The sequence below is a fragment of the Aotus nancymaae genome, unplaced genomic scaffold, assembly GCF_030222135.1.
Source record: "Aotus nancymaae isolate 86718 unplaced genomic scaffold, 86718_ANA_hifiasm-v0.15.2.pri h1tg000067l, whole genome shotgun sequence".
Classification (NCBI taxonomy): domain Eukaryota; kingdom Metazoa; phylum Chordata; class Mammalia; order Primates; family Aotidae; genus Aotus; species Aotus nancymaae.
In genome coordinates this window covers 32,815,711-32,833,891 of record NW_026988482.1, presented here as the reverse complement: position 1 = coordinate 32,833,891, position 18,181 = coordinate 32,815,711, and the positions used below count along the sequence as shown (strand labels likewise).

The following is an 18,181-nucleotide window of genomic DNA, read 5'->3' as shown; positions in this document are numbered from 1 at the left end:
GAGCCACCATACCCGGCTAAGTTTTGTATTTTTAGTAGAGAGTGGGTTTCACCATGTTGGCTAGGCTGGTCTCGAACTCCTGGCCTCAAGTGATCTGCTCGCCTCGCCTGCCCAAAGTGCTGGGATTACAGACGTGAGCAACCGCGCCCGACTCATTCTACAAATTTATTTTTAAAATTATATTATATTATAATGTATTTATTGAGACGCACTCTGTCGCCCAGGCTGGAGTGCAGTGACGTGATCTTGGCTCACCGCAACCTCTGCCCCCCAGGTTCAAGTGATTCTCCTGCCTCAGCCTCCCGAGTAGTTGGGATTACAGCGTCCGCCACCACCCCAGCTAATTTTTGTATTTTTAGTAGAGATAGGGTTTCGCCATGTTGGCCAAGCTGATCTTGAACTCCTGACCTCAGGCAATCCACCCACCTCGGCCTCCCAAAGTGCTGGGATTACAGGTTTGAGCCACTGTGCCCAACCTGCAAATTTATACCTAGCATCTCCTCTTCTCAGTATCTCCTATGTCAAGCACTCCCCAAAGACAGGACCTGCTCTCATTGTCCCTTATGACTCCCAGCACATAGTAAGTGTCCTATCTAGGTCGACCTGAAAAGACCCATAAAGACTTACTTTGTGCCAGGCACTGTGCAAACTATTTTACACATATTATCTCATGTAACCCTCACACAATCCTGAGATGGCTATTACTATGATCATTGCCATTTTAGAGGTGGAAACTGAGGCACAGGCTAAGCGCTATGACTTACACCTATAATTCCAGCCCTTTGGGAGGCCAAGGTAGGCAAATCACTTGAGGCCAGGAGTTCGAGACCAGCCAGGCCAACATGGCGAAACCCAGTCTTTACTAAAAGTACAAAAATTAGCCGGGTGTGGTGGCGCACACCCGTAGTTCCAGCTACTTGGGAGGCTGAAGCAGGAGAATCACTTGAACCCGGGAGGCAGAAGTTGCAGTGAGCCGAGATCACACCACTGCACTCCAGCCTGGGCAACAGAATGAGACTCTGCCTAAAACAAAAAAGAAACCAAAGCACAGACAGGCAAAGTTATTTGCTCAAGATTACAGTTACAAGCGGTGGCATGGGCTGTCTGATTCTAGCCAGTGCTCTCCACACTGCACTGTATTATCACCAATTTAGGAACTGCAGTGGGAAGGGAACCTTTAGTGTAAGCCCCACAAGGATGTGGCCTTGTCTGTGTTGCTCACCACTGCATCCTAGTTCCTGGCACCCAGTGGTGACCCAACATCTGTTTATTGAACACATTCGTTGGTAAATGGATGTGCTGGTTCTGCCTTGGTTGAGGGGCAAAGGGTTGCCTTGCACAGGACAGTTGAGTCAGCAGAGATCTCCTTCCTCAATTCTTTTCTCAAAATCCCATTGTGTTGTGTCCCAAAGCTTCAGTCCTTGGCCATGGCTATGCTCTCCAGTTCTGTGGTTCCTACTTCCCTTTTTCCTTCTCTCAGAGGAGACAGGGCTTGTTCCAAATGTGGGAAGAGGTGGAGAAAGCAAACACAGAACCCACAGACCCTGGCATTTTCTCTCCCAAAGCAGCTTGATTTCAGAAGCTGCCAAAACTTGCTTCAAACGCATCCTCTGCCACTTACCCAGCTCCCTCATCTGTCACATGGAGAGACTATCAGCATCTGCCTCACAGAGTTGAGCAGAAAAGAGTCGATGGTATAAAATGTCTGGCATCCCAGGAAACCCTCCGTAATAGGAGAGGGTTCCTGTAAGCCAGCTGCCTGGGAAACGTATCCTGCCAGGCAGCTCAGGAAATCCAGAGCCGCTCCTGCATTCTCAACTTCAAGGAACAACAGATAATTTTCACCCTGCTGCAACAAACCCTGAAAATGAAGTGCCTTCCCAGTTGCCTGAATTCTCTCATGCTGTCTCATTAATTCAGAGTGGAGTATAAAAGAGATACCTTTGAATGATAAAGAAAAAAAACTTCTGCTTTTTGGCCGGGTGTGGTGGCTCAGGCCTGTAATCCTAGCACTTTAGGAGGCCGAGGAAGGCAGAACACTTGAGGTCAGAAGTTCAAGACTAGCCTGGCCAACATGGTGAAATCCCATCTCTACTAAAAATACAAAAAATAGCTGGGTGTGGTGGTGCACACCTGTAATCCCAGGTACTTGGGAGGTTGAGGCAGGAGAATTGCTTGAGCCCAGGAGGAAGAGGTTGCAGTGAGCCAAGATCAAGCCACTGCACTCCAGCCTAGATGACACAGTAAGGCTCTGTCTCAAAAAAACAAATTTGTTTTTCAACTAAATTTTATTTAAAAACATTTTTTTTTTTTCTGAGATGGAGTTTCGCTCTTGTTACCCAGGCTGGAGTGCAATGGTGCGATCTCAGCTCACCGCAACCTCTGCCTCCTGGGTTCAGGCAATTCTCCTGCCTCAGCCTCCTGAGTAGCTGGGATTACAAGCACACACCACCATGCCCAGCTAATTTTTTGTATTTTTAGTAGAGACGGGGTTTCACCATGTTGACCAGGATGGTCTCCATCTCTTGACCTCGTGATCCACCCGCCTCGGCCTCCCAAAGTGCTGGGATTACAGGCATGAGCCACCGCGCCCGGCTAAAAAACATTTTTTTTGAACAGTGTCTCACTGTCACCCAGATGGTAATACAATGATGTGATCTTGGCTCACTGTAGCCTCAACCTCCCAGGTTCAACCGATCCTCCTGCCTCAGCCTCCCAAGTCGCTGGGACTACAGGCACATGCCATCATGCCTAGCTAGTTTTTAATTTTTTTGTTGAAACAGGGTCTCACCGTGTTGCTCAGGCTGGTCTTGAATTCCCAGGCTCAAGAGATCCTTCCAGGTTGGCCTCCCAAAATGCTGGGATTACAGGTATAAGCCACCTCACCGTGCCTAAATTTTATTCTTTGAATAGGTACCGTAGGCTTACAGCATATATTTCAAATGACATAAAGGGATAAATATTAAAAAGTGAGTCTCCCTTCCACCTCTTCCCCTGTCAGCCCCTCCCCTCTCCAGGAGCAACCACTGGTATGAGTTTCTTAAGTGTCCCCTGAGAAATATGATATGAGGGCTTTTCCCTCTTGACGCTATATCTACACATTGCTCTAAATCAAAACACACAAGACTGCCTCAATCTTTTTTACCTTTTTTAGAGACAGGGTCTTATTCTGTGGTCCAGGCTGGAGTACAGTGGTGCAAATATAGGTCACTGCTGCCCCGAACTCCTGGGCTCAAGTGATCCTCCTGCCTTAGCCTCCAGAGGAGCTGAGACTACAGGCATGTGTCACCATAACCACCTTTTTTTTTTTTTTTTTTTTTTTTTAGACAGAGTCTTGCTCTATCGCCAGGCTAGAGTGCAGTGACGTGATCCTGGCTCACTGCAACTTCCGTTTTCCAGTTTCAAGCAATTCTCCTGCCTCAGCCTCCCAAGCAGCTAGGACTACAGGCACGCACCACCATGCCTGGCTAATTTTTTGTACTTTTAGGAGAGACGGGGTTTCACCATGTTGGCCAGATGGTCTCTATCTCTTGACCTCGTGATCCACCCGTCTCGGCCTCCCAAAGTACTGGGATTACAGGTGTGAGCCACCACGTCCGGCCCCCAGCTAATTTTTTTTAATTTTTATTTTTAGAGAGGAGATCTTGCTACGTTGCCCAGGCTAGCTGCTCAGTCTTTATGAAAGTTACACTGTACTGCATTGGGTGGAGCCAGCTGGCTCTTAAGAGGACCATTTCAGGCACCCTCTGTGTTTCAGAGCAAAGTTGTTGCGGCAGGTCTGTATTTTATGTTCCTGAAAGGTACGCAGCCAAGAAGGAGTTAGGTCCACACTTCCCCTCTGCTGTATGGCTCCCCTCCCTGCCTTGCTTACTGGTGCCAAATGGATTTTGCTAAAGTTGAGGAGCTCTCCCAACTTGGGGAAGAAAAGGCAAGAGAGAGGGGTCCAAGTGATATTTCAGTCCCCCTGTTCTCCATTGATTTCATGGAAAACATATCCCCTTATGTCAGCAGATTGTGGAGATAGGACAAAGGAAGTGAAAATGATCAGACGTTAAAACCTACGGAACTGTAGCCATTGTTTCCATTTAGAGAACAAGATCACATAGTTTAGGGAGGTTTGCCAAGTACCAGATAACCTGCTCACATTATTCCATCAATCATGCAATGTCACTATTATTACCACTTTTCACAGATGAAGAAAATGAAGCCAAGTCATTTATCTAAGGTGGTAAGAGGCTCCAGAACCTAAAAAGTTGTATTCCATCCCTCCCATGTGGAAGACGAGGCTGAGAGCTGCTCCTTTGAGGCAACTCAGGCGTCATCTCCAAACAAGAAACTCTGAAAAGCAGGCAGTGCTTGAGAATCCCTAGAAGCCAAGCCTGAGAGAGGGACCCTCATGGAAGTGATTTATTGAGAGATAGCCCCCAAGTGAAATCTGTAAAGGAGGAGGGAAGCAGGATAGGGCAGGAGAAGAAGGCAAGCAAAGATGTGGATTTGAAACCGGTCCAATCATTACATAGAACTGATACTTATGGCTTCTTTTGAGTAAATGTAGAAATTGACTCTCTCAGTCTTAAAATTTGAGAAAGCTACATTTGTCTTATCTGAGTTCCTTTCTCAGGAAACCAACCATGAGGCCTCCCATATAGTATCAAGGAGCTGAAACTCACAAGATCACTGCATTTGGACAATGAGAGGCCAGATCTTTCACCCTTCACGATTGCCTATCCCAGAACCTGCTTCCTGTTGACCAACTCCCCTTCCTTATCCTTCTCTGATTCCTGTTTTCCTGCATGTGGTTATATTTCTGCTGTATAAACTCCTAATTTTAGTCAGGGAGATGGATTTAAGACTGATCTCTGATGTCCACAGCAGCAGCACCCACAGAAAGCCTTCTTCCCTGGCAGTATTCATTGTTTCAGTGATTAGCTTTCTCTTCGGTGAGTGGCAGGACCTAGACGCAAGCCCTAGTGTTTCGGTAACAGATTCAGCTAAGTGTCGCCTCAGCTGGATCCCATGGGGAGTCCTGGAGCATAAATGATACCAAAGAAGCTTCCAAGTTTTGAGGCGAGGGGGCCAAGGCTTCATATTCCTCCTGTCATTGGCTGCCAACTATAGGGTTGCCATATTTAGCAAATAAAAATACAGGATAAGCCAGGCACGGTGGCTCATGTCTGTAATCACAGTGCTTTTGGAGGCTGAGGCAGGAGGACTGCTTGAGCCCAGGAGTTCTTACCCATACAAATGTGTGCAAATGCACAGAAATCCCAGTGGACTGACTGAGGGGGGAAGGGTGGAGCTGTGCAGAGGGTGTTAGAGACTCTCATTTTTTAAGCAGTCTTTTTGTTTGATTTTTTTGTGTGTGTATGTGAGAGAGAGATGGAGTTTCACTCTTGTTGCCCAGGCTGGAGTGCAATGGCGTGATCTCGGCTCACCGCAACCTCTGCCTCTTGAATTCAAGTGATTCCCCTGCCTCAGCCTCCCGAGTAGCTGGGATTACAGGGATGTGCCACCATGCCCGGCTAATTTTGTATTTTTAGTAGAGATGAGGTTTCTCCAAGTTGGTCAGGCTGGTCTCGAACTCCTGACCTTAGGTGATCCGCCCACCTCGGCCTCCCAAAGTGCTGGGATTGCAGGTGTGAGCCACCTTGCCTGACTGTTTGATTTCCTTCTTTCTTTCTTTCTTTCTTTTGAGACTGAGTTTCGCTCTTGTTACCCAGGCTGGAGTGCAATGGCACGATCTCGGCTCACCGCAACCTCCGCCTCCTGGGTTCAGGCAATTCTCCTGCCTCAGCCTCCTGAGTAGCTGGGATTACAGGCACGTGCCACCATGCCCAGCTAATTTTTTGTATTTTTAGTAGAGACAGGGTTTCACCATGTTGACCAGGATGGTCTCAATCTTTTGACCTTGTGATCCACCCACCTCAGCCTCCCAAAGTGCTGGGATTACAGGCGTGAGCCACCGCACCCGGCGACTGTTCGATTTCTTTTAAAGTGACAGCATCATTTTGGTAACACTAATAATTACCAAATAACAATCAGGACCTGCTACTTACATAGCTAGGCACAAGAGGGAGCTGTGGACCACACCTATCTGTTTTTCTCTCTGCAAAAACCAGCGACAATACAGAATGCCCAGTTAAATTTGAGCTTCAGATAAATAATGAGTGGGACATCTTTATACTAAAAATGAATTTGTTGTTTATCTGAAGTTAACACTTCATGGGGCATCCCGTATTTTATATGGCAACACTTGGACGTGAGAGAATAGGCATAGCCTCGCAGGCATCTCCAGTCATCCGAGGGCTGTTCAACATGGCAGCTAACACAGCAGGTGGAGGGTGGATGCAGCAGTTAGTAAAGGGGACCTGGGGAGGACATAAGCACACCCCTTTCGGGCAGGAACTCTGGTGGCAGTGCACCAGACAATGGTAAAAAAGACTGGAAGCTCTTACCAAGTCCAAACCACCCCCATCACCCAGGGAGCAGCGAGACAGCCTGGTCCCCTGCCCCAGCACCCACACCTCTGCCAGCAGCTGCTGAAGGACGTCTTTTCTCCCTCGGTCATTCCCCTGCTTGTCTGGGGGTTATAGCTGGAGCCAAGCTGTTTAACTCTGTCTCACCCAGCATTTCTTAACTGTATTTAAATGATGGAGGAAACTTTCTTTGGAAGTGATCTTAGAAGCCTCTCTCCTAAAAGACTGTTGCTCCAGGGCCCCAGGAAGAGAGAATCTGGGGAGGGGATAACCACCCTGTAATTAAGCAGCTTGTTTCTGGAGGGGTCTTAAATCCTTTCTTCAAATTCAGAGTTCTTCTCCTGGGGGTTCAAAGAGTTCCCTACAAAATGATTCGCACCCCGCTTTCTCTGGAGGACTCTGCATCCCTGTTATAGGAACCTGGGGGCTCTGTGGGTTTGGACCTAGAAGAGCTCCAGGGAAAAGAGCAGGAGGAGAAGTGGGCAACAGTAATGTCCAGCATAGCCCCATTTGTGTTACATTAAAAAAATCCACAAAACCAACCAGTTTCACACTGCTTACCCATATGTATGGGTGCAAATGCACAGAAATCCCAAGGGACTGACTGATGGGAAAGGTGAGGCCATGCAGAGGGTATAGGAGACTCTCCTTTTTAAAGAAATCTTTTCTGTTTGATTTATTTTAAGGCGACAGAGCATCATTTTTGTTAACACTAATAATTAGAGCATCATTTTGTAACACTGAAATCAGGACCTGCTACTTACATAGGCCACAAGAGGGAGCTGTGGACCACACCTAGCTGTATACTGCTCCTCCTTCCAAGAGTAAAGAAAAAAAATGCTTCCTAAGCCCACCCCTAAGGCAAGAGACAAGACCTGGAAAGCAGGCTCCCAATCCCTTATCTGCAATCCTGAAACAACAACAACAACAACAACAACAACAAAGAAAATCCTGGAAACCAAATATCTTCATCTAGCACCAATGCTTAATCTGAACTAAGGTGAGGCTTACAGCTTTTGTCCCACTTACTGTGGCTAGACATACATTGCATGGCGGAAATACGAATGCATTTATTTGTCATGTGTAGTGGCCCCAAACCCTGCAGAGGGCATCACATGATACATGGTATATACACTGTGATACCTTTGCAGGTCGGAACGCTTCTGAATTCGAATCATGTCTGGCCTGAGAGCTTTGGGGAAGGGTTGTCTCAGCAGCCACCTTTCCAGTTGTCCTTCAGGAAGTCACCTGCCCCCCCAACCCAGCTAGCTTTGGCCTTTGCTCACTGGAACTGTCACCTGCTTACTGCCCCTACGAACCCTTCCTTCTTCCATCCCCTGCTGCAGCTCCTGGCCTCCTAGGTGTGGCCTCAGATTCCTGTTCATTGCCTTGAAGATTTAAAGACCAAAGATCCAGAAACCAATGAAGGGAAGGTTCCTCCAGGAGCCAAGAGAGAGGGACTGTCCTGCTGCTGAAAGGTGACCCTAGCAGTCACTTGTCCACATCCTCTCCCTCTGCCTGACTAGGCTGATGATGGTCACAAGACTCTCCTCCCACTGCCAGTACAGGCAACCCCAAGTCCACACCCTGGTTGGTACCAGCCCCAGGGAGCAGACACTGGACCCCAGAGCCCTGGGGTAGCTGGGGACACCAGAAGAGCCAGACCCAGGACTATCACCTGCTGGTCCTGGCCTTGGCAGGTAATTTGAGGATATCTCCCCTGCCCTATCTGTGATGAGCCCCACCCCTCAAAAAAAAATGCTCTACTTTTTTCTTTCAGGAAAGGGAGAAATTGTAAGAACAGCACCCAATTTGGGGTTAGGGAGGGAGAAAAGGCTGATGAGAAGGTCCAGTCTGTGGTTAAAGGAGTGATGCTGGAAGAGGTGAAAGGTGATGGCTCCTCCAAAGCAGAAGGCTGGGGCCTGCACGTGTTAAAGTCTGCAGCCACCATTTTGGAACAATGTCAGTTACCTAAGCAACCCACCAATATCTAGGGCTTGGAAAGTAAATGAGGGGGCCTAAGTTCAGCATTTATGTATAAATATTAGGCCTAAAATGTGTCTGAAGGCAGGTATAGCCCCTGGCCAGTAAGCAATCCCTTTAAAGGACGCCTGGACAGACCCCAGCAGAGCCTCAGGGCTGGCTTCTGAAGCTGCAGCTAGGAGCAGGTCACATTATTTTTTTTTCTTTTGAGACAGAGTCTTGCTGTGCCGCCCAGGCTGGAGTGCAGTGGCACAATCCTGGCTCACTGCAGCCTCCACCTCCCAAGATCAAGTCATTCTCATGCCTCAGCCTCTCGAGTAGCTGGAACTACAGGTGTACACCACCATGCCTGGCTAATTTTTTGTATTTTTAGTAATGAAAGGGTTTTGTCATGTTGAGCAGGCTGGTCTCAAACTCCTGACCTCAGGTGAGCCACCCGCCTCAGCCTCCCAAAGTGCTGGGATTATAGGCGTGAGCCACCATGCCCGGCCAGTCCACATTTCTCAACTGCTTTCCATGCCAGACCCCAGAGAGACAGTGAAACTGAGCTGAGACTTCTCTCAAAGCAGAATATTGCTGGGGACAAACAACACTCATTTCCAGAGTACGGGGGCAGAAGAGGGGATCAGCAAGGTGAGTGAGCCCTTCACCAGTCGTGGTTATTAAAGAGGCTGGAGTGGGGAGGGCAAGCCGTCGCTGGCTGTGTCCTTAGCAGAATGATGTGGGAATCCAGGTGAGTTCTGTTTCCTGTGCGGCAGGAGGCTGGGCAGTTGGAAGTCCTTAACTATGATGAACCAACAACTGGGTCACCTTCTTCAACGGGGGCTCAAGCCAGGACGTGTGGTTCCAGCAATCTACGGCTGAAGCTGCCACATACTGGCCTGGTCTGGGTGAGCCAATGGGGCCCCAGGCAGACTGGTAAGATAGGCGGGAGAGCTCCTGCCTGAATAGGTAAAAGCACTGTCTTTACAAGTTACCTTCAGTTATACACCGAGAGGCTTCCCTCTCCTCGTAAGTTGTGTGACCTTGGGCAAGATACCTCACCACTCCATGCCTCGGTCCCTCTGCTGTAAAACTGGCATGGTGTCACACGTACAGGGCTGCGTAAAAAGACTCAGAATAGCCCCTGGCACATAGTTACAAGGTGTAGTCCTCCAGCCTGGCCCGAGAATTTCCTGTGGGCAAAGCAACAAGTAAGGTTCCCTAGGATGGGGAATACGCACTGGGGCTCAAATGGACAATACAAACTTACACAGGCAGCCCATCAGTTCGATGCATTTGTTACATCAATCACTCCTAGTGTTACCTATGTCCAGGTAACACACAGCTCAGACTGACTGCTGGCAGTCTGCAGGCAGACTAACTGCTGCCTGTCCCTCTTCAACACCTCACCAGGAGGGTCGGCTCACAGCAGCCCAGAATGCCCCAGCTCCAGCCAGCGGGATGAGAGCCCAGCTGCAGCTGTGATTTCCAGGCCTTTCCACTGTCATTTCAGAAGTTCCTCGCAGTCTTCCAGGGAGGGGGGTGATGAATGAGTCCTTTCTTCTTCCCAACCTACCATCATCAAAGGCACACACCATAGGGGCCAGGGGTGTGTGGCACAGGAGACTCAGAGCTGGCAGTAACCAGCAGGCTTGCTATAGTCACAGAGGCAGGAAGTGAGGCACAGGGTCTTCCGGGTATGGCCAGAATTGCAGTGTGAATCGAGAACCTGAAAACCCACCTTATAGTTAAAAATGACTCTTTCATCCTCTCTGCTCACAGCTTGTAGTCAATGCTTTCTGGTGCCAGCAGAGGAGATGGAAGCTGTGTCCAGCTGCGGAACCTGCCTACTGTCCTTCCAGGCTGGGATAAACGGCACACACCCTGCCTGAATGACCCCATGGTGGGCACAGTTCAGAGACTGCTTTTGATGTCATCTTTAGCTGGTATTCAACCCAGAGCAGAACTCCTATATCCACTACGGTTTCTGATCTGAGGTACTATCCCAGGTCTCGGGCTTCTTCAGTGATCCTGAGGAAACCATCTCTCAACAGCTAGGCCCACCAACACTGACTCCCTCTCCCACCATACTCAGAATCCTCGGTGAATATAGGAAATTGGAACAAATAAAATGTCTAATATCTACTTTCTTTTTTACTCCATTGATTTTTGTTTTCATCTGTATTACTTCCCTCTATTTTTCTCTGGCTTTGATATTATTTCTTTTCTTGTTTCTTGAGATAGATGCTTAATTTATTGATTTTTCTTTCTTTTTTTTTTTTTTAAGAGATGGGGTCTTGCCATGTTGCCTAGGCTGGTCTCAAACTCCTGGGCTCAAGCAATCTTCCTGCCTTGGCTTCCCAAGGTGTTGGAACTACAGGTGTGAGCCACTCCACCTAGCCTCTTCTCTTCTAATACGCATATTGAAGTCTATAAATTTCCCTCTGAGCCCTGCTTTAGCTGCATCCCAGCTTGATGTCACATCTTCATATCTTCTTCTTGTTTTTAAGCGCTAAGTTCCATTCTTTTCTGGTAAACTAAAATATTCAAACACTGTCCTGAATTCCAATTTAAACTATAAAGTTTATCTCACTTTGTTCCCAGAATGACCTGGCTGTAGATTTTCTGTAAAAAAAAAAAAAAGTTGGAAAAAATGAAGCTTCTCTCCTGGGGAGTTTAGGGCTCCTAAATGCCACAGAAGAGTCAAAAAGAATAGTTTGATGACTCTTGCTTTTTGCTTTTGATATACAATTTCAGTCAATGATTTTTTTTTTTTTTTTTTTGAGATGGAGTTTCACACTTGTTGCCTAGGCTGGACTGGCTCACTGCAACCTCCACCTCCTGGGTTCAAGTGATTCTCATGCCTCAGGTTCCCAGGTAGCTGGGATTACAGGTGTGTGCCACCATGCCCAGCTAATTTTTCTATTTTTAGTAGAGATAAGGTTTTGCCATGTTGGCAAGGCTGGTCTCGAACTCCTGGCCTCAAGCAATCCACCCACCTCGGCCTCTCAAAGTGCTGGGATTACAGGCGTGAGCCACTGTACCTGGCCTTAAATATACAATTCCAACTGAATAAAAATTGCAAACATGATTCCTTAAAACTAATAAATCATCCATGCAAAGACTTCCAAAGCGTGTCGAACAAGCCTTCTGTTAACTTTAAAATGTGTTTTTTAAAGCTTACTTTAAAAAACACATTTTAAAGTTAACAGACACTCTGCCAACATTGCACCTAATTAGGAGTTCACAAATAGAAACCACCTGCATGTTGCTGATCTAAACTTATTAAATTTATTTCATGTCATTGTGGTCACTTTTACAGCTGCTTAGACTTATTTTCAATCACATTACTGTTCACAGAATTCACAGAATTCATTAACAAACTAGTATTTTACATCCAGGGGTTCTCAGTAGCACACCGAAATAGAAAAGAGGCCCACGAGCTGTTGCTTGTGTGTGGAACCTGAGTCTGATTACTTAGACAGATGTCTCAAACATTATTGCTTTATTAGTCCTATTTTTTTAAATAATAAATTATTCCTAGGAAACCTACCCTGCTAGGTGTTTATTCTGCGACTGTTGTGGGTTCACTCCGAACATATCTGACTTCATGGGTGCTGAACGAACCATGCACCCATGTACTCTGTTGCTCCGGCCGCTCCGAGGGCTGGAACAATGCCCCTTCATGCATGTAAACATTTTCTTCCGCTTGCCACTTTCCTCCCTGGTCTTGCAGCCAATGGGCTGCAGTCATACATGGGTCTCTATGTAAAACTTAAATTCAACCTAAACGACAGGGTTTGGTGAATGAGGACTAATGCTCCTATAAAAGCCACTGCCCATGCAAGGGAATACACCTGAAGCAACAAAAATATCTTGGGTCTCCGTCTATAAGGAATGTCGCAAAGAAAATGTCCTCGATTTCATTATGGTCCAACTGGCTACTTTGCACAAGCTTGTCAGTAACATGAACTTGAAGACTTCATGATAGATTTCATGGCTGGGGTTTCTTCTTTTGTTCCATATGAGTTTCTTCTATTTTGTGAAAAAGATCTTGGAGGTTTTCTCATGGTCCCCAAAGCTCTGGGGAACCGTGGATACCAGGGATAAGGGACTGGCTTCCTCAGGGTCACTGGCGCTCCAACCACATGTGGGGCAGGATCCCTGAGAGTGGTGGCTGCGTCAGATTTGGGGGATGGGAGCGGGTGCTGTGTGCTGAATACAGGCTGCAGTCAGGGCCTCAGTCCAGCTTCTTGTTGTTGTCTGTGTTGTGCACAGAAGCTAAAAAGTCGACGATGAGCTTGGCTGTCTTCCTGGGTCTCTCCATCACTACCGAGTGCCCACAGTTTTCCAGAAGCTCCACCTGGCAATTGGCAATTGACTTGGCCAACATGTCTGCCCCAGACACATCCAGCACCTGCCGGGCAAGAGAGGGAGCTGGATGATACACAAAGATTCAGACACCCACATGTGCACTCCATGGACAGAACTTCCACCAAGGCCTGGAGGGGTCAGCGGGGCAGGAGGATGTGAATTTCAGGACCAAGTCCCTTTGGTGTTGGGGCTTGTGGCTCTCTGAATGAAAGTGACCATGATGCTTCCTATTTCATTCTGCAACTCTGTGCCAGGAGCTGGGGTGCTGTCAGTAATACTGAGGTAGAAAACATACATTCCCTGCCCTGGAGGAGGTTATGGTACGGTGGGGAAGCCAGAGGCACAGGGGAGGGGCAAGGTCGATGGAAGACCTTGTTCCTGAGTCCCAGGAGAGAAGAGAGGGGACAGGAGGGGGCATTCATGGACACGGGAATGGCATGGGGTCGGGGAGGTCATGGCGAGTGCAGCAGCCATCAAGAAGCATGACAGCTGAGACACCGAGCACATGGGCAGTGGGGAGAGAAGAGGCAGAGAAGAGGGCGCTGTTCCTACAGCCACACAGGGACCATGGGGAGTGTTAAGGCGAGTGACTTGATCAGGCTGGCTCTGTGGCTGGTTAGGGGATCCCAAGCTGTGGGAGGTGAACATGAGGAAGATGCAAGAAGGGAAAGCTAATTATCACAAGCTGGGGGTATCTCCCTTTTTTTTTTTTTTGAGGAGTTTCACTCTTTTGTCCAGGCTGGAATGAAGTGATGTGGTCTCAGCTCACTGCAACCTCCACCCCCCAGGTTCAGCCAATTCTCCTGCCTCAACCTCCCCAGTAGCTGGGATTGTAGGTGCCTGCCACCTTGCCTGGCTAATTTTTGTAGAGATGGGGTTTCGCCATGTTGGCCAGGCTGGTCTCAAACTCCTGACCTCAGGTGATCCACCTGCCTCGGCCTCCCAAAGTGCTGAGATTTTAGGCGAGAGCTGCCACACCTGGCTGGGGGTATATCTTTGAAGGTCCTCTGGGGATCCCTGGAGCTGTGTATTTCCCAGCCCTGACATCTGTGGATAATGGGGAATGCTTTTCCAACATGAAAGTCAGAACTTTTCCAGGGCTGACTCTTTTTGAACAACTCATTTTCTTTCATTTTCCTCTGGGTCCCAGCTACTATGCCAATCCACCTCCGTCTTTTTCCCCAGCATCCGCCCTCGGAAGTGGATCTGCAGTCACTCCCCTTCTCTTAGTCGCTTTTACCTTCAATTCATCCCGGACAAGAGGGCCCCTCCTCCCCATCCTTAACTGCAAAAGCAAAAGCCCAAACAAACTCAAGCGCCTTCTGTGTCTTTGCTCTATTCTCACCAACTCAAATCATTAAAACCAAGATTTTCTGCCCACTGGGGAGTTAAGGCAAGAGGATGCCTCAGTCAAGGAATGGAGCACTGCAGGACATCACTGGACCAGGAAATGGAACAGCTAATGGGGAGCTTAACAGCTAATTCCAGCCAAGGAATTGGAAACCTCTGCCTTGTCACTCACTCACAGCTAAGGCTGCCATGGCAACCCACCGGGCAGGAATAACACCCAGCTACTGTGGAAACACCCAGAGGAAACGCAGATGCAGTCAACAGGTGAAAAAAGCATGAACAAGTAGAAACTCCCAAATCAGTGTCTTTTTTTGTTTTTTTGAGACGGCTCTTGCTCTGTTGCCTAGGTTAGAGTGTGGTGATGCCATCATGGCTCACTTCAGCCTCCACCCACGGGGCTCAAGTGATCCTCCCACCTCAGTGCCCCCCAGGTAGCTGGGATGACAGGTACGCACCACCATGCCCAGCCAAAATGAATGTCTCTCCTGTAGAGAGATCAGAAACCACAACTCCCAGGCAAAAATACCCATATGAGCTGCTGGCTTTGGCACTGTTTGCTGGTTAGCATTACAAATCCATCATTCCCTATGGCCACCCAGAGGTAAGTACAATTACAGAACAGCCCCTGATGAGATATGCACATCCGTGGGAACCATATCAGCTATTTCCTGGATAGAATATTCATATAGATGGTCAAAAACTTGTCCTGGGCTGGGTGTAGTGGCTCCCACCTATAATCCCCAGCACTCTTGGAGGCCCAAGTGGGAAGATCTCTTGAACCCAGGAGTTCGAGACCAGCCTGGGCAACACAGTAAGACCTCATCTCTATAAAAAATAAAAACTTAGCAGGGCACAGTGGCACATGCCTATAGTCCCAGCTGCTTGGGAGGCAGAGGTGGAAGCATTACTTGAGCTCAGGAGGTTAAGACTACAGTAAGCTATGATTGCACCACTGCATTCTAGCTTGGGAGACAGAGCAAGAACCGGTCTCAAAACAAACAAACAACCCCCCCCCCACCAAGAAAAACAAAAAACAAAACTTTTTCCTACATTGTTTCACACTGGGGCCAAGATGAGAGTGAGGCAAGTGAGACACTGTCATAAGGCACAAAATTTGAGTGCCAAAAAACTCCTCAATCAAGAGAAAAATATTTTAGTGCAGTATGTTAAAAAACATTAATGCAAAAGACACACGATGAACAGAATATCAAAATTACAAATACAGATAGGATCCGACCCTGCACTTGCATGACACATCTCTCTGATCTCAGCCTCATCTCGGCCCTGCTATGCACTATAGGGGTAGGTAGATGAGAAGCTGCTGGAGGGCAGGGATCCTGGCTGTCTTGGTCCCTACTGTATCCTCAGGGCCTAATACAGTGTTAGGCACATACTAGGTGCTCAACAAATGCCTGTTAACTGGCTAAATGTGTAGGCAGTCAGTTGTGAGTTTATCCCTTCACTAGTTGGTTTGCTCAATTTCTCACTTGTTTGCTCACTCACTGTGGACCCTGGGTCTCCTGCATACCAGTCACAGTGCTGGCAGGGAGAAGGGACATAAAGACTAATAGCCTGTCTGTCTCTAGATGGCCCTCCTACTTTGGTGAACTGAACATAGAGGCGCGATGCACGAACTGAAGCATGCAGAAACCCTCTGAGGAAGGGCTACCATGTTTGGTTGTACGGGTTGTATACTGTCCAAATCCATCATTCACATAGATGATGATGCACATGGCTCCCCCTGCACTTGTGTGGTATAGCAGCCAGCCTAAAGGGGTCCAAAGAAGAAGGAGGCTGAATTTGGCCTGGTAGGGGCAGGTGCTGTGACACCAAATGTTGGTGACAGAGCAGGAAAAGAGCCAGCGAGCTTGGGAGGCAAAAGGCCGTGAAATAAAAGATTCCCTGAAGCCTCTGCCATTTGGCTTCTATCCCAGGGATGGTCCACAAAACACATGAAGGATCTGATTGTATTTATAGCAGGCTCTTTTTCTGGAACAACATGGACTTCTGAGTCTGGAAAAAAATTCTGAACCATGCATTGAGGCCACCATCAGAGGCAAAGGACATGAACAATCTAATCTATCAGCTAACCTAATCATTTATTTTTTTTCCAATTGGAAGATTACTTTCATACATATTATTTTATTTGAGCCTCAAAATAACCCCAGTACTAGAAGAGAAACCCTCAATTTAGAGGGGCTGAGTTACTGGCTCAAGGTCATGGGCTGGTCAAGGACAAAAGCAGGGCTGGAACATAGCCTTTCAGACTCTAAGGCCAGTGCTCTCGCTTCTGCACCATCTCCACAGGAAGATGGGTTACGACCTCTCCCTGTTGGCTCCTGAGAGCCCCAAATCACCGTTGAGGTTTTTAGAACAACAAAAGGCCTTCACTGCTCTGGCTCTGATTCCTGATCAAATGACTCTCTGCTGGCATAGCCCAGGGGACAAACAAAGCTTCTTTCAGTTCCTGGTTGCTGCAGAAGAGAGCATATGAGATCCCCTCCTGTCCACATCTACAAACCCACGCTGTGAATCCTCGCCATGCCTGGCTGATCTGAAACACCATTACCCGTGACTCTGCATACATGCCATGGGCACAGCCCGGCTGCTCCTCCCCATTCTCTCCTGCCTGGGTCACTCATGCACTTGAGGGTCTTTGTGGCCACAGTGTGACCTCCTGCCAGTTAAAAATTGATGGACTTAGGTAAAGGGTATGCAGGTATACTCTACTGTTTTTTTTTTTTTTTTTTGAGATAGGATCCTGACCTGTGACCCAGGCTGGAATGCAGTGGAGCAATCATGGCTCACTGCCACCTCATGTCCTGGACTCAAGTGACCCGCCTGCCTCACCCTCCAGAGTAGCTGGGACTACAGGTGTGTGTCACCATGCTTGGCTACTTTTTAAAAAATTTATTTTTTATAGAGATGGGATCTCACTGTGTTGCCCAGGTTGGTCTCAAACTGGGCTCAAACGATCCTCCTGCCTTAGCCTCCCAAAGTTCTGGCATAATAGGCATGAGCCACCAAGCCTGGCCTTCTTTCAAATTTTCTATAAGTTTGAAATTATTTCAAGATAAAATATTTTAAAAAATAGAATGAATAGATCTGTATGGGCTGATATGAAATGATTTCCAAGATACATACTTCTTTTATATATATATATATGAATAATATATATGTACACACACATATATCTTATATATATATCTTACATATGCATACCTATACATATCTAAGCTTTCAAGCATGCATCTTAGATGCCAGTGTATCTAGCATGTTTGAAAGCTTAGATATGTATAGGCATGCATATGTATCCACTACATGTGTGCTGAGAATAAGAGTAGGCAAAGAATGGCTCACTGCCTGTTTTTGTAAATAAAGGTTCACTGGAACACAGCCATGCGATTTGTTTCCATATTGCCTATTGCTGCTTTTGTAGTATAACATCAGAGATACTCAACTCTGTCCAGTTATGACAGAGACTGGACCACAAAGCTGAAAATATTTACCATCTGGCCTTTACAGAAAACAGCTGCCAACTTCTAGCTTAAAACATTTAGGCTAAGCATGGTGGCTCATGCCTGTAATCCTAGCATTTTGGGAGGCTGAGGCAGGTGGATCACCTGAGATCAGGTGCTCAAGACCAGCCTGGCCAACATGGTGAAACCCTGTCTCTACTAAAAAAAAGAAATACAAAAATTAGCCAGGTGTGGTGGTGTGCACCTGTAATCCCAGCTACTCAGGAGGCTGAGACAGGAGGATCGCTTGATCCTGGGAGGCAGAGGTTGCAGTGAGCTGAAATTGCACCACTGCACTCCAGCCTGGGCGACAGAGTAAGACTCTGTCTCAAAAAAAAAAAAAAAAATCTAAGAAATATATATAAGACAGTAAGAGTTGCCTCATATTAATGGAAACGGATTTGGGATGTGAAAAAGACCAAGTTTTCATTATTATAAACCTTTTGGTGCTTTTTGAAGATTTTTTTATACCACGTGACTGCATGACTTTGATAAAAA

General features: G+C 47.4%; 1 protein-coding gene across 2 annotated transcripts in view; it reads right to left on the bottom strand.

The window, feature by feature from the left end:
* Positions 1-11,709: 11,709 nt before the first annotated feature.
* Positions 11,710-18,181, bottom strand: part of ABHD6 (abhydrolase domain containing 6, acylglycerol lipase) — a 49,058-nt gene continuing 42,586 nt past the window's right edge. For both annotated transcript variants that reach the window (XM_064367268.1, XM_064367267.1), the window contains exon 9: positions 11,710-12,858. In XM_064367268.1, the coding sequence (XP_064223338.1) occupies positions 12,682-12,858 (177 nt within the window). In that variant the 3' untranslated portion in view covers positions 11,710-12,681. The remainder of the gene's footprint in view (positions 12,859-18,181) is intronic.